General features: G+C 42.3%; 2 protein-coding genes across 2 annotated transcripts; both read right to left on the reverse strand.

Annotated features, from left to right (window-relative positions):
* Nucleotides 1-8,985: 8,985 nt before the first annotated feature.
* On the reverse strand, nt 8,986-9,723 carry LOC116223098. The gene has a single exon (XM_031578555.2). The coding sequence runs from the start codon at nt 9,706-9,708 to the stop codon at nt 8,986-8,988; it is 723 nt and encodes a 240-aa protein (XP_031434415.2). The 5' UTR covers nt 9,709-9,723.
* An 11,095-nt stretch (nt 9,724-20,818) lies between these two features.
* LOC116223197 lies at nt 20,819-22,683 on the reverse strand. The gene is made up of 2 exons (XM_031579075.2): nt 22,539-22,683; nt 20,819-22,407 (listed from the first exon to the last, which is right to left on the reverse strand). The coding sequence occupies exons 1-2, from the start codon at nt 22,560-22,562 to the stop codon at nt 21,493-21,495; spliced, it is 939 nt and encodes a 312-aa protein (XP_031434935.1). The 5' UTR covers nt 22,563-22,683; the 3' UTR covers nt 20,819-21,492.
* Nucleotides 22,684-23,848: the final 1,165 nt, after the last annotated feature.

The following is a 23,848-nucleotide window of genomic DNA, read 5'->3' on the forward strand; positions in this document are numbered from 1 at the left end:
GTCTGTGGCCATTGGCTTCTCAGGTCAGATGACACTGATTGGGTGGGTGGAATAGATGAATCTTGGACATTCAAAGAAGACCGGTTATACCAGTACGTTAAAGACAACTGAATTATGGTGACTTTCTTTTTCCTTTCTTCATCAAGTGATTTTGTTAGCGCATGAGACACATGAATAACACACACAAGGGTGGCAGTCTGCTGAAGAGAGACAGTGTATGTGTGTGTGTGGTAAAAAAACTTGTGTTGTCATCACATGCTCCATCCCATGTCAATTATGTTTGTCAGATTCCTTCCTGCTACTGATGAAGCCATGTATGTGTGGCACACTTGAAGAAAGTAATGCTCTCAACAGCGTGCTGGGAAAGTTTTCTTTAATTATTTGAGCTCTTTACAGAATTACAGCTCACATTCACAGAACCACGTCTGGTTTCTTCGTTCTCTTTCTCAACTCTCCACTTTCGAGCTCATGCTAACTGACAAGAATCTGCCTTATTTATGGTCTTATCCTGTCATCTATAGGCTACAAGATGTAACTACACATATTATTAGAAAAACAAAAGGCCACAAGATCATGGAAAGGGACCAAAGAAAAGACAAAGATTGGGGGGGGGGGGTGTCTTCCACATTATGCTACTCTCTCCCCTGCTTAATTAAATGTTGTCCTGACATTTCCGGTCTCAGTTCATTCTGTCTTCAACAGTTTGATCACTTACAGGTTAGAGTCCATCATTCAAGACACATATCTGATGACAGATTTCACATCACACATATCTCATCTTAATGTCATGTGTTAAACAGTGGAAGTCTTCATGGTGCACTACGACAACCATCTATTTACTCCACTGTGTTCACAGGTAGCTTGTCTTGACTGGAACAGGCGTGACCTTTGACCTGTGGTGCAATCATATAGAATCTCACACTTCACTTATTCTGCTAACTCAAAACTCACCACTTTTCTTTGCTTTGTTATAAGAGTCTTTTCAGTCAGAGTCTTTCTCACCATACTCCTCAGTAAACACATTATCTTGTTCCCACCAATTCTTCTTCGGTAATCCTTAAGTGTGTAATTCTAAATGTAAGAACTGACTCTTTGTGGGCCTATACCAAACTACAAGTAGTCATTCTTTAACATATTTATTTCTCTTAAACTCATTTTCAATCCATTACTTTGAATTTAACATGAACTAAAAAACTACATCCATTATAAAACTGGATGGCATGAACATTTATCTCTAAAAAAAGCATCATCTAACTTTTAACTCAATTCAGTGAACTGTGGGCTGTCCCAACCTATCATAAGTGAATGTTTTGGTAGCATGTCTGTGTCTGAAAGGATATTGTCCTGCAGGTGGTGAGGATGGTGGAGACGCCTCTCCGTCATTGGTTGCTGTCTCCAGCTCTGCATCCTCTATCTCCTCACCTGGGCCTGCTGTCTCTGTCACTTCAGATTCTAGCTCAGTCCCAATCTGTTCTTCTTTCTCTGTGTCCACACCTAAAGTCCACAGGGTCTCCTATCCCGTCGTCTCCCTCAGGTGCTGGTGTAGCAGTCCATGGCTGGAACTCTGTAGCTCTCTCAGGTTGCTCCTGGTTTGTGCTACGGAGTCTCGTTGGGGCCAATCCAGAGAAGCATTGCCAGTCGTCCTCTTCCCAGTCAGACGAAGAATCGGGTTCTTCATTCTGTGTTGACAGCGTCTGTTTCTCTTTGTGTTTCTCTCACCTCTTCTCTTTTCAGACTTGTGTGACTCAATGGGCAGGAAGTCACAGGGGAGCAGCAGGTTCTAATGAAGCACTCTGGTGCGACCCTGGCCATCCTCTGGTTCTGATGAAGCACTCTGGTGCGACCCTGGCCATCCTCTGGTTCTGCTTCATAAACTGAAGCACTCTGGTGCGACCCTGGCCATCCACTGGTTCTGCTTCATAAACTGGGCTTTCTGGGTGCTTTCTTTTTAACAACTACATGAACTTTCTTTTCCCAGAACGATCTGAGTTTCCCCGGCCCACCTCTTTCTGTCAGGTTCCTGATGAGAACTCTGCAGCCAGGATACAGTTCTGCCCCTTGCACCTTCCGTCATACAGCTCTTTGCCCCTCTTGGCAGAGGCCTTTGCAGCCTTGGAGACTAACTGATACGCCTCTTCCATCCTCTGTTTCCACTTCTTTGCATAGTCGTCATGAGATACACTGGCATCGCTGTGAGGAATGACTGTGAGGGATCACTTTGAGGGATGACTGTGTGAGGGATGTGTCAGGGATAAGACCCTCAACAGTTAGTTAGCAGATTAAAAACACTACCCAGCATGTTTGTGAACTGGACGGTTTTCGAACGGGACCCGACGGAGACAGACACCTTAAGTCTGTCTGACGTGCCATGCTGAAAACAAGTCCTTTTATTCAAACAATGTTTACACAGTATGACAGTCAAGACGCTGGGATGCACTTAGGATACCTTCAGCTCAGCTGAATTCTACTTCTGCTTAGCAACGAGACATTTCACAACCCGCTCTCTCCTTCTTATCTTATGTAAACATATACGTGAGGTTTCTGGGTTAACATTCTTGACTCTGCTAATTGTCTTCCAAAGTCCAATCTACATGGAGAAGCAGGGCACACAGCATTTTGGAACAAACCTTAAAACAAAAAGACATTCATGATCAAATATACTAATACTTTCTTTAACAGGATGACTGTGTGAGGGATGACTGTGAGGGATCACTTTGAGGGATGACTGTGTGAGGGATGACTGTGTGAGGGATGACTGTGTGAGGGATGACTGTGTGAGTGATCACTGTGAGGGATGACTGTGAGGGATGACTGTGAGGGATGACTGTGTGAGGGATGACTGTGTGAGGGATGACTGTGAGGGATGACTGTGAGGGATCACTGTGAGGGATCACTGTGAGGGATGTCGAACATGATGTCTTTGGGTAATCTGGGGTTACGACCAAAGAGCAAGTAATATGGTGCGTATCCCTGAAAATGAAGTATGAAATTTTAGTTCACTACGCAGTGAGAGGGTTTAATTAATCTGTATAATTAACTGAATAAGAAAAATGAAGAAAAAAGTGGAAATTCAACACAATCAGCCACAAATATTTAATCCTTGTCTCAACAGAACCTAATTCAACAACGATGGAATGCGAGGGGATACCTGATGATGATCTGAGGATGATGCACTTTTACACCAGAGCAAATTCCAGGTAGGTGTAAGCCTACTTGATAATCAATACAATTCTGATTCTGATACACAGCAACCAGTACACTGATGTGTGTGTGTGTGTGTGTGTGTGTGTGTGTGTAGTAAGAGGCAAGAATAAGATCATAGGCCTGTTTCCTAAGATTGAGCGCACGCTGGAGAGCATCAAGGAGGCTGACGGCACCGTCATGCAGATGCAGATGAAGAGGCAGAGAAAGTTCTGGCACCTGCTCAAGATTGCCTGCGTCAGTCTCCTAAACATGACCTCTGACCTTAACCTTAACTCTGACTGCTCAAGATTGCCTGAGTCGGTCTCCTAAACATGACCCCTGACCCTAACACTGACTCTAAGCTAGCGGTGTGTGCTAGTGTTGGCTGCTGTGAGGGCTCTGGTTGATGGTTACTGAGAGCAACACTGCAGAATTGGCATTAACATTAAGTTACATCACGATACATGAAGTTATATTGAGTGGAAACTTCTCTCTGTGTGTGTGTGTGTGCGTGTGTGTGTGTCTGTGTGTGTGTGTGTGTGTGTGTGTGTGTGTGTGTGTGTGTGTGTGTGTGTGTGTGTGTGTGTGTGTGTGTGTGTGTGTGTGTGTGTGTGTGTGCGCGTGCGTGTGTGTGTGATCCCCCACAGGCCCAGAACACCAGCCGTAACTCTCTGACAGGCGGGGGGGAGGCGAGTGGCTCGTTGAACTGGAGTTCCCCCCCTCACCACAACCAGCAGCAGCAGCAGCAGCAGACTCCCCCATCTGGCCCCCCCCCCTCCAGCTCCCCACGCCTGCTACGCTCCCTGCCTGGCCCCCAGGAAGGGTGAGACACACTCACACACACACACACACACAAACACCACTCATACACACACACAAACACACACACACACAGATGAAAACATTTTCCCTCTGTTGATGGGTTCTCTGTTCATTCACTCTCTTTCTTTCTCTCTTCCCCTTCTATCTTACTCCACTAATGTCTCATATCCCTCTTTTCCTTCCATACCCATGTCATGTCATTGTGTTAATCATGTGTATCACGCACTCTTCTGTAGTGTGTGGGTGTGTGTTGTGATGTGTGTGTGTCTGTAGCGTAGGCGGCTGCGGTTAATATCTATTGATCATAAGAGCCACCACACTTCCCCAAAGTCTATTCCGTTTAGTCTGACTGTGTGTGCCTGTGCGTGTGAGTGTGTGTGGCAATCTGGCGATCTGCTAAAGAGAGACGTGTGTGTGTGTGGTAAAAGCACAGGAAACAGGCGACACAGTGTGAGACTGCAGCTTTATTCAACAAATCCCAAGCTCTGTGGGGCGAGGCCCATTCTATTACAAACTCAACTCACGTCACACATGCAGTCCCATTATTTCAGTAAAAGAAACAAGACTAACAGACATATGACCAATCTAATTTTAGCCAATTTCTATCATTTCCTGAATGATCTCTTCTGCTTCCGATTTGCCAATTAGATTGTTCAGGCTATAGTCTCCATCATCACACGCAGTGAAAGACTCCTGAAGCGTCAACAAAGAGAATTCTAGATTTTTCCTGAACTATCTTTCCTGCTTTCACTTTGCCAATCACAGGGTTCAGAGAATTTACTGCACCACCACACGCAGTGAGAGACTGCAGAAGCGTCTCCAAAGGGAATACTAGATTTTTACCTTCTGGCATGTGAAAGGCCAGGGTCACGTGATCCCACACATAGAATACCTTAAACCCACCTCCTACGCTAACTTGTTTGTCATCTCTGTTTTCAGTCAGTCTATAGCGGTGTGTTTGAGAGATGGCTTGAGCACGCCAGATGATCTCTCCATCCCTGTAAGCACACACACCCTCATCATTATCCCCCAACTCTGGGTAACCATCAAAATCATGAACATCAGGGCTATGAATCAGCACCACGTACATGACCTCCTGCTTGTAGATTACAGTCTCATAAACTCTAAGGACAGGGTGTGCTCCTCTACAGAACTGTGTGCTGTACTCTTTCATAACATCAGCCAGTGAGAAAGTGAACCGGAAGTTTCCATAGCGAGAGCCATCCTTAAACACAGGAGAGGTGCTGAATTTCCGCAGGAAAGGCTCCTGTTGCTCTCTCTCTTCTGGACTCCGATCAGGGAAGAGTTTCTCCAGGTACCTCTGCTCTGCAGCAAGGGTCTCGTTTTCACCAATCAGAGTCCCCCACCACAAGAGGCCAGGTCTCCTATCCCCCCTTCTAAACCCTTTGCGGTCCAGAATACATTTCATACCATCTGTAGTCGTGACGTGAGATACTCTTGAACAATGGAACGCTACAGGTCGAGGATAGTATGGAACTACGGGATAGCAGTTTATATAAGTCATTTTGTTTGGTTCAGCAACTTTTTTAGCAGTGTACTGGTTGCGGTGTTTCTTCTTCAGATCATCTATAGCCATATGTTCCCCACTAACGTAATTTTCCTTGATCCTCCTCACATTCCATCGCTGTTTGATTGGGTTCTGTTGAGACACAGATTCAATATTTGTAGCTGTTTGTTTTGAATTTCCACTTTTTTCTTCATTTTTCTTAATCAGTTAATTATAAAGATTAATTAAACTCTTTCACTGCGTAATTAATTAAAATGTCATACCTCGTTTTTAGGTTGAGCGGCCATCCTAAAGATTCTAATGGTGCGACGGTAGGAATGAATCATTCTTCAAAGCAGAGTGTGTCTGGGGTCCAGTGTGTGGTACTCTTATATAGATGTACGCAACACCTACGGAACAGCAACCAGTACTCTGATAAAAATGTGGCTGAACCAAATGAAATAACTGGGGGCTATTCCGTAGTTCCACATTATCCTCGACCTGTAGCGTTTCACTGGTCAAGAGTATCTCACGCCACGACTGAAAAAGGTATGAAAGGTATTCTGAACTGCAAAGGGTTTAGCTGAGGGGATAGGAGACCTGGCCGCTTGTGGTGGGGGATACCCAAACTTTCACTTTCACTTTCACTTTCACGTGCACGCCTACAATTGCATGCGTAATTCCCAAACCAGGATAAAGTTCTCAGAGATCTCTACTCTCACCTCGGGTAAAACAAACACACTAATGCAGGCACACTCTTTGCACAATCTTTATGCTGTGTATGCGGCAATTTTTGTAGTGTATTTGTTTATCTGGGAATATGTGCAATAATAATCTGTATTTTTTTCATCTTTTATGTGTGTGCCCGCTTGTGTGCGTGTGTGTGTGTGTATGTGTATGTGTGTTTGTTTGTGTGTGTGTGTGTGTGTGTGTGTGTGCGTGTGCGTGTGCGTTTGTGTGTGTGTGTGTGTGTGTGTGTGTGTGTGTGTGTGTGTGTGTGTGTGCGTGTGCGTTTGTGTGTGTGTGTGTGTGTGTGTGTGTGTGTGTGTAGTAAGATCCTCCTGAACAAGCAGAAGATCATAGGCCTGTTTCCTAAGATTGAGCGCACGCTGGAGAGCATCAAGGAGGCTGACGGCACCGTCATGCAGATGCAGATGAAGAGGCAGAGAGAGTTCTGGCACCTGCTCAAGATTGCCTGCGTCAGTCTCTTAAACATGACCTCTGACCTTAACCTTAACTCTGACTGCTCAAGATTGCCCGCATCAGTCTCTTAAACATGACCCCTGACCCTCACGCTGACTCTAAGCTGAGGTTGTGTGCTAGTGTTGGCTGCTGTACAGAGAGGTCACCCAATCGGGTATTCCCAGAGTTCCGTGGGGGCGCATGGGGTGCACATGCACAGAGAATGCACTGACAGTTTCGCAGAAGACGCCCCCATCTGCACCCCCCCCCCCCCCCCCTCCAGCTCCCCACGCCTGCTACGCTGCCTGCCTGGCCCCGAGGAAGGGTGTGACACACTCACACACACAAACACTCATACACACACACAAACACATACACACACACACAGATGAAAAAAATGTCCCTCTGTTGATGGGTTCTCTGTTCATTCACTCTCTTTCTTTCTTTCTCTCTTCCCCTTCTATCTTACTCCACTAATGTCTCATATCCCTCTTTTCCTTTCATACCCATGTCATGTCATTGTGTTAATCATGTGTATGACGCACTCTTCTGTAGTGTGTGGGTGTGTGTTGTGATGTGTGTGTGTCTGTAGCGTGGGCGGCTGCGGTTAATATCTATCGATCATAAGAGCCACCACACTTCCCCAAAGTCTATTCCGTTTAGTCTGCCTATGTGTGCGTGTGAGTGCGTGTGTGTGTGTGTGTGTGTGTGTGAGTGCGTGTGGCGATCTGGCGATCTGCTAAAGAGAGACGTGTGTGAGTGTGGTAAAAGCACAGGAAACAGGCGACACAGGTGTGAGACTGCAGCTTTATTCACGGCACCGGTGAAAGTTACAAACGCCACAAGGGCCAAGAAACAAATCCAAAGCTCTGTGGGGCGAGGCCCATTCTATTACAAACTCAACTCACGTTACACATGTAGTCCCATTATTTCAGTAATAGACACGTGACTAACAGACATATGACCAAACTAGTTTTTATCAAGAATAAGAAAAATGAATAGGGGGGGGGGGGGGTCACAATGCACTGTATACATCCTTCTGTTTTCAGTTGTTGTCATCACATGCTTCATCCCATAGTCTGCACCAAAATTCATATTACAGTCATAAGACCTCAGGAGCAGAAAGGAAGAGCATATCTTTCAAACTTACACAGAGCAAAAAGAAAACTTATCTCCACCAAACACTTTAGGTGTAATAACACAAATTAACCTACAACCACACACCTAATATTTTTTAAAGAAAACAGTCAACAATACAGTCAACAATACAGTCAACAATATAAGTTACAAGTTACAAGTCTTTTATTGTCAGATGCACAGAATGACACAGGGTCAGACTGGGCACTGAAATTCTTAGGACAAGGCACCACACAACAACCTACTATAGCATAACATAGCAAACATAATATAACATAACATGACATACACTGTGTAGAAGTACTCTGCACATAATTTACATGTAATAACATATAATAACCTTACTAAATATACAAGATAAATATACAATACAATATGCTAAAACATATACCAACCTATACATATAATACTAACATATATACATATAACATATAATACACATATAGTAACATATAATAAACTAAACTACAGACAAATGGGAGTAGCAGGTAGTGCAATAATTCTGATATATATGTATTTGTCGTGTAAGAGACAGTATGTAAGTGTAAGTACAAGCAGTCATTTGAAAGTGACAGTGTATGTAAGTGACGAGTGCAAAAGTGTCGATAGTGTGTCAATGTCCATTTAGCAGCCTGATGGCTCTGGGGAAGAAACTGTTCTCCAGTCTGCGTGTGCGAGATCGGATACTACGGTACCGCCTTCCAGATAGCAGCGGGGTGAAAAGTCTGAAGGCTGGATGATAGCAGTCCTTTAGGATCCTGCCAGTTTTCCTGAGGCATCATGTGCGGTATGTGTCCTGCAGGGCTGGGAGCTCCCTACCGATGATGAACTCCGCAGTCCTGACCACACTACGTAGGGCCTTGCGGTCCTTGGCTGTGCAGCTCCCATACCACACTGTGATGCACCCAGTCAGAATGCTTTCTATTGTACATCTGTAGAAATTGGTGAGGATGACTGAATCCATGCCAAACTTCTTCAGTCTCCTCAGGAAGAAGAGGCGCTTCCGGGCCACCTACAGTCAACAATACAGTCAACAATACACTCACGTTTACATGGTATCAAATTAGCTAAATGATTAAAGTAGCTTCAGGTCATGCACGGAGGACTTTGCTCATTGCCAATGAAATTAGGGCCCAGGGACTCTAAAGCTGATGTTATGCATCGGCCTTCTTTTCCTGAACTATCTTTCCTGCTTTCACTTTGCCAATCACAGGGTTCAGAGAATTTACTGCACCACCACACGCAGTGAGAGACTGCAGAAGCGTCTCCAAAGGGAATACTAGATTTTTACCTTCTGGCATGTGAAAGGCCAGGGTCACGTGATCCCACACATAGAATACCTTAAACCCACCTCCTACGCTAACTTGTTTGTCATCTCTGTTTTCAGTCAGTCTATAGCGGTGTGTTTGAGAGATGGCTTGAGCACGCCAGATGATCTCTCCATCCCTGTAAGCACACACACCCTCATCATTATCCCCCAACTCTGGGTAACCATCAAAATCATGAACATCAGGGCTATGAATCACCACCACGTACATGACCTCCTGCTTGTAGATTACAGTCTCATAAACTCTAAGGACAGGGTGTGCTCCTCCACAGAACTGTGTGCTGTACTCTTTCATAACATCAGCCAGTGAGAAAGTGAACCGGAAGTTTCCATAGCGAGAGCCATCCTTAAACACAGGAGAGGTGCTGAATTTCCGCAGGAAAGGCTCCTGTTGCTCTCTCTCTTCTGGACTCCGATCAGGGAAGAGTTTCTCCAGGTACCTCTGCTCTGCAGCAAGGGTCTCATTTTCACCAATCAGAGTCCCCCACCACAAGAGGCCAGGTCTCCTACCCCCCCTTCTAAACCCTTTGCGGTCCAGAATACATTTCATACCATCTGTAGTCGTGACGTAAGATACTCTTGAACAATGGAACGCCACAGGTCGAGGATAGTATGGAACTACGGGATAGCAGTTTATATAAGTCATTTTGTTTGGTTCAGCAACTTTTTTAGCAGTGTACTGGTTGCGGTGTTTCTTCTTCAGATCATCTATAGCCATATGTTCCCCACTAATGTAATTTTCCTTGATCCTCCTCACATTCCATCGCTGTTTGATTGGGTTCTGTTAAGACACAGATTCAATATTTGTAGCTGTTTGTTTTGAATTTCCACTTTTTTCTTCATTTTTCTTAATCAGTTAATTATAAAGATTAATTAAACTCTTTCCCCGCGTAATTAATTAAAATGTCATACCTCGTTTTTAGGTTGAGCGGCCATCCTAAAGATTCTAATGGTGCGACGGTAGGAATTAATCATTCTTCAAAGCAGAGTGTGTCTGGGGTCCAGTGTGTGGTACTCTTATATAGATGTACGCAACACCTACGGAACAGGTCCCTAGAAGAGGATAGCTGATGCCAGGCAATAAAGTACTTCCTCTTTCCCGTATGCAAGTTTTTCGGTGTGAGTCAGAGAGAGGTTTGTCTGTGTCTGTGTGTAGAAGAAATGAAACAAAACTTAACATATACTGAACTGTGAGGATATTTGGCCTTAGCTGAGAGACCATTGTGCGGTTTTGTAGGAAATTATTTGGATTTACTGAATAAACCACCAGTTTGGTGAATCAGTCTTTGGTGCTGACATCACTTAACCCAAATGTTCCCAGACATTAAAATATCCAAATCAAGTGTCAATCAATCATTATTTTTTTAGTTTTCGTGAAAAGTGTTTCATGGGCGGTCTCAATTGTGATCGGTAGGATAATGTGTTGATGACATAATGACAGAACTTGACCCAAAGTGAGACTAAAAGAAAGAACGGTGTAGAAAGTTAAGTAGACCAAGAACTATGTATGTGTAGAAGTATGTGTACACCTATATGCACCTGGCCGTCATACCATTTCTTTCCCACGTCACACATACAGTCCCATTATTTCAGGCAAAGATACATGACTAACACACATATGACCAAACTAGTTTTGGCTGGTTTCTATCAAGAATAGGAAAAGTGATTGGGGGGGGGGGGGTGGGGGGTCAGGTGCTGTCAGGTGCGTGTTAGTATGGGGGAGGAGTGAATTCTGGATAGTTGTCACATAGGGCTGAAGCTTTCTCTGATTGGACGATGATTGTACTGAAGAAGTGAACTTTAAGGGTCTGTTCTGAATGTGCTCACGTGTTTGTTCTGGCCTCATCAGTTGTCATGGACACGACTGAGCACAGTGGGTGTGTGGTCTGTGGCCATTGGCATGTCAGGCCAGATGACACTGATTGGGTGGGTGGAATGGATAAATCCTGGACAATCAAAGAAGACCGGTTATACCAGTACATTAAAGATAACTGAATTATGTTTACTTTCTTTTTCATCAAGTGATTTTGTGAAATAAAAAGACTGATACACCTGTGCTTTTGTTGAGACGATAAAACATTTAATAAACAGACAGACATTATAGTTGTGTCAAATTCACACCATCACAGAAGAGCATGTGATACACATGATTAACACACACAAGGATGGCGGTCTGCTAAAGAGAGACGTGTGTGTGTGTGTGTGTGTGTGTCTACCAATGTTCCCTCTAAGCTGCCCTCACGGGTGGCCGCGCAATAGATCTTTCAGACCGCGCACATTTTTCAGACCGCGTAAAAATCTGAACATCAAAGGCGATTTAGGCTAGGTAATAAACATTTAAAATACTGACATGTCTGACAACCAAGCCGGATGTACGTTAGAATGTTTACATACAAAGTATCCTTTAGGCTACTCTTGGCGGGCCCTGCTCCAGCAGTTATAGGCTACCATGGCGAAAAGAAATTCTCACCGAAACTAATGAATCCCGAGAGAGACGAATTCAGAGAGCACGATCTGACCCTGAACAAATACAAATATTGATCGACAACGTGATGCTAGCAATTAACACCAACATGTCCATGTTTTCAGTTCAGGATATATACACGGTTATATGGCAAAATACGTCGACCTACCTCAGAGTTGGAGAGCAGCAAAAATGATGCTTTTGAATTTGTGTATCAACTCAGTTGTGCAGGCTGAGATGATAAGCTAATTGTGGATGAAAGTACCGATATCTCGGTGCATAAGATGATTGTGCTTTACATTAAGTTTCGGGAGCAAACTGATTTCAGTTACAAGACAGTTTTTGCTGGAATCATTCAACTTTCAGGATGCACTGCAGAAAACATCATTGATGCCATTAACCGCCTTGAAGTTTTCCATTTGGACCAACTGATGAGAATTAAATCAAGGCAAAAAGAGGGTCCTATAGACCTTGACAAGGTCTACAACCACTGGAAAGGGGACAAAGACAGGCGACAGAAGATTTGAGGTAGAAATTTCCAATATTTTCAATTAGTAATTTTGATTACTGCAACAACATTTTGACATATGTTTAGTCATTGAATCATGTAGGTTAATTCTGTTTTAATACAGACTTGCAGTTGTTTCATGTAATGATGATTGTGTTTCTCTTTTGGTTAACCTGTTTTTCAGATGCTGTTCTTCAGAGAGATGTGTCTTCCATAGGCCTGCAGACAAGATGAGCCACATAGCCAGATAGGCCTATCTCCCTCAACGAAATTCAAATTACATGTTTTGTAGCCTAGTTTGTTGCAAACCACTCCCGTTATTAAATTGTTTATATAGGCTACCTTTAGGGAAAATGACACCATGTCAATTTAATATGCCTATAATTATTGTTAAGCACTGCATTAGCATTTTTCGTTCAATGAAGTTCCACTTAAATGTTGTACCTGCTAAGAAATGACTAAACACCTTGGATACTTTTATTTTTTATATACAGTATATCATTTTCAGTCATAACCAGTGAACCAGTCATAACCTCCCTAAACCTTATTGAAGTTCAACCAAAAATACTTTAAGTTCAACTAAACTGACTGGTAAAACACCATCATTAAAATGTTCCCAAAGTCCAGTCATTATAAAGGATATTGAATAAATATATAATATATATATACCTTGTAGACATATTGATGCATTTGCTGTCATCTCTTTGAATCCCCTATGGCTAACGCAGGCTCATGCTCATTTTCGGCAGGTCGCGTGGTTGCGAATTGCTCACAGTGCTGAAATGTGCGCTCAAAAAAAATATATTTTTGCTCAGTGCTGAAAAAAATTAGAGGGAACATTGTATACCAGTACGTTAAAGATAACTGAATTATGTTGACTTTCTTTTTCCTTTCTTCATCAAGTGATTTTGTGAAATTAAAATACTAATACACCTGTGCTTTTCTTGAGACGATAAAACATTTAATAAACAGACAGACATAATAGTTGTGTCAAATTCACACCATCACACTCACACCATCATATCAATTTCAATGGATAACCTCAAAATCATCAATCTGAGCTTCATCACATGGATTTTCGGAACATAGATCATTACTGAGCATCACTCCATATCATCATAAGTTAATCATTTAAAATGTCATCATAATTCTCATCACACATTTGTATACTTTGCATTTGTAGGCCAACATAGTGGGTGTCGACTGTGTGTGTCATTATCTCGCCTAGGCTTCAGATAACATTCGAACAAGGCCTCTTTGCTGTGTCCTTGAAGGCCCTGTTCCCCATCAGGCATCCTGTAGAACACGTCGGCTGTTGAATATTACTGGGCAGGATATTGTAAACAGTCTCTTTGTTGAAAGTGTGTTTGGGCAGTCTGGTTCCCCCACCACGGATGATCTTTAGGTAGGCCCCATCGCGGATATTTGACCAAGACCGGTGCCTGTTGTGATCAATATGTTAACAGTCCCAAAATGTAGAGCAGTACAGTTATTATCAAAAGTTCCACACATTGTTTCATTTTTCCCTTGTTACTCCCCATGACTTCACAGAGATAGGACCGCCCCTCCCTCCCAGTATCCACTAGGCTCTTTTACCCCACTGAAGTGTAGTTTTCTTCACCAGGTTTGAGACGAAAAATTGCCTAACGCAAAGAATCCCCTTTGTAGCTGGACTTCTGTCACAGTGGCCCGTCCTTGGAAAACTGTAGAGGAAGACAGCTCCTATCCTCTGTCTCTTTCTAAGGAAGGCTTACTCGTTTACAATGTGTTAGATGTTGACAGTAGCACTTGATATGGTTTGTCCCACTTGTGCAAGTGGCAGTGTTTCCTTTTGAGGCTGTTGATTAGTACCCAATCTCCTGGCCCAACCTTGGTTTCAGCCTCACAGGTTCCTGTGAAGCAGAGAGTTCTGAGAGCATTTTGCTAATTCACATTTTTGCCATATATTCTGCAAATGTATATTCAGTCTCTTAGTCTGTTTCAGCAAATGGTTTGAGAGTTTAGGCAGTGTAGATTCTTCCACACATCATTTCAAACAGTGATAACAACATACATGCTTGGTTTCACTAATTTCACTCTAAGATTCTCAAATTGCTTTTAATAGGTCGGTTCATTCTTTTCTACCAGTCCTGCTGACTGGGGGTTGTATGAACAGTGATTGTTTATGGCTAGACAATATTTCTTTCTTTCGTTTCGATTTAACTCAATAAAATCAATAATGAATGATTAAATATCTTTCTCATAAAATATAAATCAGAAGTAAAAATATATATATACGAAGTACAAATATATGCTTACTATCCCCACTTATTGAGGCATGTTTTCATCATGGCTCAATATTGCAGCATATCTTTTAGTATTGTGAGATCTAATTCTTCAATTGTGTTCGTGTCAGATGGTTGTTGTAGTGCAACCTGGTTTGTGGCCTTGTCTGCTTTTTGGTTGCCCAATGAAACCGGGTCTTTTGCATGTGTGTGCGCAATCAGTGCAACTAGTTCTGCTGCCTGTGTGGAATAGTGTGGAAGTAGTGGCTATGCGTTCAAGGTTTATTTGCTTGAACCATCAGCAAACAATAGTTAAATCAGCTTCTGGAAAAGGCATATCTCTTAGGTCAGCTCTGGCTGCCATAGTTTTTATCTGTCTTCTGCCGTAAGTAAAAGTGTAACTGGGTTAAATGTCACGCAGCGCTCAATAGTGATATGAGGCTGCGAGAGCAAAAATAAAAATTTAAAAGAAATAAGCATGTAGAACTTTCAGTGTAATTGTCTGTTTAGTACAATAGGAGCAGAGGCCTGCACCGCCAAGGCTGCAGCCACTACTGCTTGTAAACATTCAGACATTGCTTGGGCTACTGGATCAAGCCGTGTTGGCTAGTATGCCACTGGTATCAACTTTAAGTCCCCACTTATGCATAACCTTTTTTTTTTTTTTTTTTTTTAAATCTACAGTTTGTACGAATGGCTTTGTCATGTCATGGATGTGCTAGGACAGCAGAACTGACCAACAGTTGTTTTATCTGTTCAAATGCCTGCTTTTCATCTTCAGGCCTTTTAATAATATCTCCTTCTGACATGGGCTGAGAATTAAGTAAACTCTGCAACATTTGTGTTTCTAACGCGTGGTTAGGAATCCATTATCTACAGAAGTTAGATAGAAAATCTTTCTAGTTTCTCAGAAAATACATAATTTATTTCTTTGTCTGTGGCTGAGGTGCTTTTTTAAGATAGCTTTACTTTACTGGACCACAGCTGCTAATTTTGTGGCCTTGTTTCTGCTAAAAATCTTAACAACGCCAGGGTATGTTGTTTACAGATCTTCTTATCTGGAGGAACAGCATATTCTTTTGAGCCAGCACTCAACCCCCACCCAGCATGTGTTAGTCCAATGCATCAGTCTAGGTTAATGTAGTTAGTGTGAGAGGCTTCAATTTCTCTTTAAATCTTTTTGGGGCTAAACAGTGTAAATTCTATACATAGTAATATTTTGGGACACCATTTCTTTGACACACCATTGTTTAATTTATTCTAAAACCCATGTATTGTTGGAACAATTCTAATGCCCAACCCACATCACATCTCTTCCTAATAAGTTTGTAAGGCATGTTTTTGAAACATAATCTGTATTTTTAAATATCTCTCCTGTTTCAGACTCTTTTAGACTTGCTTTTAGATGTCTCTTTCTTCTTACTTTCTATTTTAACACTTCACTTTCCTCACTTTCTTTTTCTTCTTCTTCTTAACTTCCCACTGACCTTCTTATTCTTACTTTCCATTTTACCTTCTCATTATTACTTTCTATTTTACCTTCTCACTTTCTTCTTCTTCTTCTTCTTCTTCTTACCTTCCCATTGACCTTCTCATTCTTACTTTCCATTTTACCTTCTCATTATTTGTTCTTGAGATCGCAATGCTGAGTCAACCCGAGCCCGACCAGAGGGCCCCCGTCTCACTCGTTTGGTGAGGAGGTTGAGGCCAGGGAATTTCCCTGGGGTGATCAGTCCCCTACTGGTTCCGGGTCAAGGCATCTCAGTAATGCGAAATCTTTAATTACATAAATTATGACTACAATTATCTGTGTTTTACCCATTGTAAAAAGTTTGTCTCAACCCCACAGAAAAATAACACAGGAGTATCTCTGACTCTTGTTTCTTTATCTCTTAAGCAGACTGGAGATAGCTCTTTTAATTCGTAATTGAAAAGTTTGTTCCCTTCATACAAGGCAAACAGGAATACATATACAGAAATATCCGGAGAAATAGGCTTAGAGAGTTTTCAACTTCAGATGACACCTTCCTTTTAAGGTGAACAGCGCTCTTATATATAACCTTTAGCGTCACACATGCAGTCCCATTATTTCAGTCAAAGACACATGACTAACAGACATATGACCAAACTAGTTTTGATCAAGAATAGGACAAATTAATAGGGGAAATATTATATTGCAGTCATAAGACCTCAGGAGCAGAATGGAGGAGCATATATTTCAAGCTTACACACAGCAAAAAGAAAACTTATCTCCACCAAACACTTTAAGGTGTAATAATACAAATTAACCTACAACCATATACATAATAATTTTTAAAGAAAACACTCAACAATTCAGTCAACAATACACTCATGTTTACATGGTATGAAATTAGCTAAATGATTAAAGTAGCTTCAGGTCATGCGCAGACTTTGCTCGTTGCCAATGAAATTAGGGCCCAGGGACTCTAAAGCTCATGTTATGCATTGGCCTTCATTTCCCGAACTATCTTTTCTGCTTCCGCTTTGCCAATTACAGGGTTCAGATTATTGACTGCACCACCACACGCAGTGAGAGACTTCAGAAGCGTCTCCAAAGGGAATACTTTTGATTTTGATCTTCTGGTATGTGAAAGGCCAGGGTCACATGATCCCACCGATAATATACGTCAAACCCACCTTCTACGCTAACTTGTCTCTCAACCATGTCTTCAATCAACTAAAGCGGTGTGTTTGAGAGATGGCTTGAGCACGCCAGATGATCTCTCCATCCCTGTAAGCACACACACCCTCATCATTATCCCCCAATTCTGGGTAATCTTTATCATAATCATGAACATCAGGGCTATGAATCAGCACAACGTACATGACCTCCTGCCTGTAGATTACAGTCTCATAAACTCTAAGGACAGGGTGTGCTCCTCCACAGAACTGTGTGCTGTACTCTTTCATAACACATGACTAACAGACATATGACCAAACTAGTTTTGGGTGGTTTCTATCAAGAATAGGAAAAGTGTTGGGGGTTGGGTGCTGTCAGATATGTTTTAGTAGGGGGAGGAGTGAATTCTGGGTAGTTGTCGCACAGAGTTGAATCTCTCTGATTGGAAGGTGATTGCACTGAGGAAGTGCACTTTAAGGGTCTGATCTGAATGTGCTCAGGTGTTTATTCTGGCCTCATCAGTTGTCATGGACGCAACTGAGCACAGGTGTGATGTAAACAGTGGGTGTGTGGTCTGTGGCCATTGGCATGTCAGGTCGGATGACACTGATTGGGTGGGTGGAATGGATGAATCCTAGACATTCAGAGAAGACCGGTGTCAAGGCCCGTCCTGTTTCGTAGTTCATTTTCCTTGTGTTGTCATGTGTTCTTCGGTTTTGTGTTTGTTTACCTTTGTCTCCTTGTGTCTGACTCATCACGCCCTGCCCTTGATTATCTGCCCCGTCCTGTCTCTTGGTTCATTTTTCTTGTGTTTTTTTTTCCCTTCCTTCATCAAGTGATTTTGTGAAATAAAAAGACTGATACACCTGTGCTTTTGTTGAGACGATAAAACATTTAATAAACAGACTTGTTTATGATTGATTTAGGTTGATTTGTCCAATTTAGCCCAAAGGGCAGCATTATTTAAAGGGTGCCTCATTCCTGGAGAGGGAAGGTGAGAGAAGGAGAACTTACCTGATGAGGTCAAGTGAATACTGTGATTAGATAAGTGAATACTGTTTGACTAGTTTTGTGAGTACTTTGAGTACGGCTCAAGTTTTGATTCATGTTATGGGGGGGGGGGGGGGGGTCTGTAGCCATTGGCTTCTCAGGTCAGATGACACTGATTGGGTGGGTGGAATAGATGAGTCTTGGACATTCAAAGAAGACTGGTTATACCAGTACATTAAAGACAACTGAATTATGGTGACTTTCTTTTTCCTTTCTTCATCAAGTGATTTTGTTAGCACATGAGACACATGATTAACACACACAAGGATTGCAGTCTGCTGAAGAGAGACGTGTGTGTGTGTGTGTGGTAAAAAAAAACTTGTGTTGTCATCACATACTCCATCCCATGGTGTCAATTATGTTTGTCAGGTTCCTTCCTGCTACTGATGAAGCCATGTATGTGTTGCACACTTGAAGAAAGTAATGCTCTCAACAGCGTGCTGGGAAAGTTTTCTTCAATTATTTGAACTCTTTACAGAATTACTGCTCATATTCACAGAACCACGTCTGGTTTCTTCGTTCTCTCTCTCAACTCTCCACTTTCGAGCTCATGCTAACTGACGAGAATATGGTCTTATCCTGCCATCTATAGGCTACAAGATGTAACTACACATATTATTAGAAAAACAAAAGGCCACAAGATCATGGAAAGGGACCAAAGAAAAGACAAAAATGGGGGGTCTGCCACATTATGCTACACTCTCCCCTGCTTAATTAAATGTCGTCCCGACATTTCCGGTCTCAGTTCATTCTGTCATCAACAGTTTGATCACTTACAGGTTAGAGTCCATCATTCAAGACACATATCTGATGACAGATTTCACATCACACATATCTCATCTTAATGTCATGTGTTAAACAGTGGAAGTCTTCATGGTGCACTACGACAACCATCTATTTACTCCACTGTGTTCACAGGTAGCTTGTCTTGACTGGAACAGGCGTGACCTTTGACCTGTGGTGCAATCATATAGAATCTCACACTTCCCTTATTCTGTTAACTCTGAACTCATTACTTTTCATTGCTTTGTTATAAGAGTCTTTTCAGTCAGTCTTTTTCGCCAAACTTCTCAGTAAACACATTATCATATCATTATCATGATTAACACACAAGTATGGCGGTCTCCTAAATTGAGACGTGTGAGTGTGTGTGTGTGTGTGTGTGTGTGTGTGTGTGTGTGTGTGTATGTGTGTGTGTGTGTGTGTGTGTGTCTACATGTACACTTGGTAAAGGCCGGTGGAGCAGTCCATGTTAAATACAGAGATGAGTACCATGTACCAGACATTAGAGTTGTGTGTCAAATTCACACTATCACAGAAGAGCGCATGATACACAAGATTAACACACACAATGATGGCGGTCTGCTAAAGAGAGACGTGTGTGTGTGGTAAAACGTTTTTCAGTTGTTGTCATCATATGCTCCATCCCATGGTGTCAATTATGTATGTCAGCATCCCTCCTGCTACTGATGAAGCCATGTATGTGTTGCGCACTTGAAGAAAGTAATGCTCTCAACAGCGTGCTGGGAAAATTTTCTTTAATTATTTGAACTCTTTATAGAATTACAGCTCACATTGACAGAATCACGTCTGGTTTCTTCGTTCTCTCTCAACTCTCTTACGTTCCACCTTCGAGCTCCTGCTAATTGACGAGAATCTGCCTTATTTATGGTATTTCACTGCCATCTACAGGCTACTAGTTGTAACTACACAGAACAATAGAAAAACAAAAGGCCACAAGATCATGGAAAGGGACTAAAGTAAGAGTTAGGACCTCTGACGTGAGAGGATACCTGTTGCTTTTGAGAATGAAGCTATAACTGCTAGTCTGTATCATTAGTACCTTTTTGTTGGTTTTGACAAAGTTATTGATGTTAAATGTTAAATGTTAAATGTTCGTATTGTCTGTGACCTGCCGGCAACTTTAATAAATCTGCACCTTTTGGACTTGAACACATTCTCCTGGTTACTGCCTCTCCCGCTCAACACTCTACTTCACATTTGGAAAGTAAAGTAAAGACAAAAATTCCACATTATGCTACACTCTCCCCTTCTAAATTAAATATCGTCCCGACATTCCATCATTCCATCATTCAAGACACATATCTCATCTTAATGTCATGTGTTAAATAGTGGAAGTCATTGTGCACTACGAAAAACATCTATTTACTCCACTTGGGGCCAATCCAGAGAAGCATCGCCAGTCGTCCTCTTCCCAGTCAGATGAAGACTCGGGTTCTGCATTCTGTGTTGTCAGCGTCTTCTTCTCTTTGTGTTTCTCTCACCTCTTCTCTTTTGAGGATTGTGTGTCTCGCGGGGCAGGAAGTCACAGGGGAGTCACAGGTTCTGATGAAGCACTCTGGTGCGACCCGGGCCATCCTCTGGTTCTGCTGAAGCACTCTGGTGCGCCCCGGGCCATCCTCTGGTTCTACTTCATAAACTGGGCTTTCTGAGTGCTTTATTTTTAACAACTACATGAAATTTTTTATCCCAGAACGATCTGAGTTTCCCCGGCTGAATGTGCTCACGTGTTTGTTCTTGCCTCATCAGTTGTCATGGACGCGACTGAGCACAGGTGTGATGTAAACATTGGGTGTGTGGTCTGTGGCCATTGGCATGTCGGGTCAGATGACACTGATTGGGTGGGTGGAATGGAATGAATCCTGAAGATTCAAAGAAGACTGGTTATGCCAGTCCGTTAAAGACAACTGAATTATGTTGAATTTCTTTTTCCTTTCTTCATCAAGTGATTTTGTGAAATAAAAAGACTGATAGACCTGTGCTTTTGTTGAGACGATAAAACATTTAATAAACAGACAGATATTATAGTTGTGTCAAATTCACACTATTACAGAAAAGGGCATGATACACATGATTAATACACATAAAGATGGCGGTGTGCTTAAGAGAGACGTGTCTGAGTGGTAAAAAAACTGTCTTTCAGTTGTCATCACATGCTCCGTACCATGATGTCAATTATGTATGTCAGCATCCTTCCTGCTACTGTTTAAAATGTTACATTGTGGCTTATGACTACCTAAAAGAGGTCCCCATGGTCCTGCTAATATGTTTCTCCTGTTCTGTTAGGACAAGGAATTTGTGTTTGCACCAATATTCATATTGCAGTCATAAGACCTCAGTAGCAGAAAGGGAAAGCCTATCTTTCAAACTTACACACAACAAAAAGCAAACTTATCTCCACCAAACACTTTAAGGTGTAATAACACAAATGAACCTACAACCACACACCTAATAATTTTTAAAGAAACTCAATAATACAGTCAAAAATACACTCACATTTACATGGTATTAAATTGGCTAAATTATATTAAAGTAGCTTCAGGTCATGCGCGGAGGACTTTGCTCGTTGCCAATTAAATTAGGGCCCTGGGACTCTAAAGCTCATGTTATGCATTGGCCTTCATTTCCTGAATGATCTCTTCTGCTCTCTCTCTGCCAATGAAATCATTCAGTTTTATGTGTCCAATATCACACGCAGTGAGAGCCTCCAGAAGCGTCTCCAAAGAGAATTCTAGAATTGTACCTTCTGGCATGTGAAAGGCCAGGCTCATGTGATCCCACACATAAAATTCGAAATCCCCATATTCTACGGCTTCTACTTGTTTCTCATCTCTGTTTTCAATCAGTCTATAGCTGTGTGTTTGAGAGATGGCTTGAGCATGCCAGATGATCTCTCCATCCTTGTAAGCACACACTGGGTAATCATCATAATCATGAACATCAGGGCTATGAATCAGCACAACATACATGACCTCCTGCGTGTAGGTTACAGTCTCATAAACTCTAAGGACAGGCTCTTCTTCTCCACAGAACTGGCTTCTGTACGCGTTCATAACATCAGCCAGTGAGAAAGTGAACCGGAAGTTTCCATAGCGAGAGCCATCCGTAAACACAGGAGAGGTGGTGAATTCATGCAGGAAAGGCTTCTGTCGCTCTCTCTCTTCTGGACTCCGTTTAGGGAAGAGTTTCTCCAGGTACCTCTCCTCTGCAGTAGTGATCTCGTCTTCACCAATCAGTGTCCCCCACCACAAGAGTCTCCTATCCCCTCCACGAAATCCTGTGAGGTCCCGAATCCCTGTCATACCATCTGTAGTTGTGACGTGAGATACTATTGAACAATGGAACTCTACAGGTCGAGGATAATGTGGAACTACGCCCATACGTGGTTGTTCATTTGGTTGAGCCACTGTTTTAAGCCTCATGGGCCAGTTCCTCCTCTCCATATCATCTATAACGATATGTTCCCTACATACATAATGTTCCTCGAATCCCTTCGCATTCTTTCGGACTCGGATTGGGTTCTGTTGAGACAAGGATTACAAATTTGTTGCGGTTTGTTTTGAATTTTCATTTTTTCCTTCATTTTTCTTATTCAGTTAATTTTAAGGATGAATTAAACCCTTTCACTGCGTAATGAATTAAAATGTCATACCTCGTTTTCAGGTTGAGCGGCCATCCTTTAGATTCCACTGGTGCAACGGTTGGAATGAATCAGTCTTCAAAGCAGAGTGTGTCTGGATTCCAGTGCGTGATACTCTAATATACATGTACGCCACGTCTACAGAACAGTTCCCTATAAGTGGATATCGGATGCCAGGAAATAAACTACTCCCTGTTTCCTGTAAGCAAGTTTGTATGTGTGAGTCAGAGGGAGGAGTGTGTTTCTCTGTGTCTGTGTGTAGCAGAAATTAAACTGAACTGAACATACTGTACATTATAACTGTGAGGATACTGTGAGGAGAGACCATTGTGTGGTTTTGTTGGAAATTATTTCACAGTTTGGTGAATAAGTCTTTGGTGCTGACCTCACTTAACCCGTTTAATCCCCAAATGTTCCCAGACATTAAAATATCCAAATCATGTGTCATTACTAATCAATCATTATTTTTTTCAGTTTAGGTGAAAAGTGTTGTTTTATGGGCGGTCTCAATTGTGATCGGTAGGAAAATGTGTTGATGACATAATGACAGAACTTGACCCATAGTGAGACTAAAAGAAAGAACAGAGTAGAAAGTTAAGTAGACCAAGAACTACGTATGTGTACAAGTATGTGTACACCTAAATGCACCTATCCGTCACACCATTTCTTTCTCACGTCACACATGCAGTCCCATTATTTCAGTGAAAGACAGATGACTAACAGACATATGACCAAAGGACAGAGTAGAAAGTTAAGTAGACCAAGAACTAAGTATGTGTAGAAGTAGGGCCAAGCAACAAATCCAAAGCTCTGTAGGGAAAGGCCCATTCTTATTACAAACTCAACTCACATCCCACATGCAGTCCCATTATTTCAGTGAAAGACACGTGACTAACAGACATATGACCAAACTAGTCTTGGCTGGTTTCTATCAAGAATATGAAAAGTGATGGGGCGGGGGGGGGGGGGGGGGGGGGGGGGGTCAGGTGCTGCCAGGTGCGTGTTAGTATGGGGGAGGAGTGAATTCTGGGTAGTTGTCACATAGGGCTGAAGCTTTCTCTGATTGGACGATGATTGGACTGAAGAAGTGAACTTTAAGGGTCTGTTCTGAATGTGCTCACGTGTCTTTTCTGGCCCATCAGTTGTCATGGACACGACTGAGCACAGGTGTGATATAAACAGTGGGTGTGTGGTCTGTGGCCATTGGCATGTCGGGCCAGATGACACTGATTGGGTGGGTGGAATGGAATGAATCCTGAAGATTCAAAGATGATCGGTTAGATAACTGAATTATGTTGATTTTCTTTTTCCTTTCTTCATCA

The sequence above is a fragment of the Clupea harengus genome, chromosome 13 (genome assembly GCF_900700415.2).
Source record: "Clupea harengus chromosome 13, Ch_v2.0.2, whole genome shotgun sequence".
Taxonomy (NCBI): Eukaryota; Metazoa; Chordata; class Actinopteri; order Clupeiformes; family Clupeidae; genus Clupea; species Clupea harengus.

Coding starts and splice junctions, on each gene's coding strand:
- LOC116223098 (XM_031578555.2), bottom strand. CDS start 9,708: ATGAAATGTATTCTGGACCGCAAAGGGTTTAGAAGGGGGGGTAGGAGA.
- LOC116223197 (XM_031579075.2), bottom strand. CDS start 22,562: ATGGCCGCTCAACCTGAAAACGAG. Junction 22,408..22,538: donor CCGCTCAACCTGAAAACGAG/GTATGACATTTT, acceptor TTGTCTCAACAG/AACCCAATCCGAGTCCGAAA.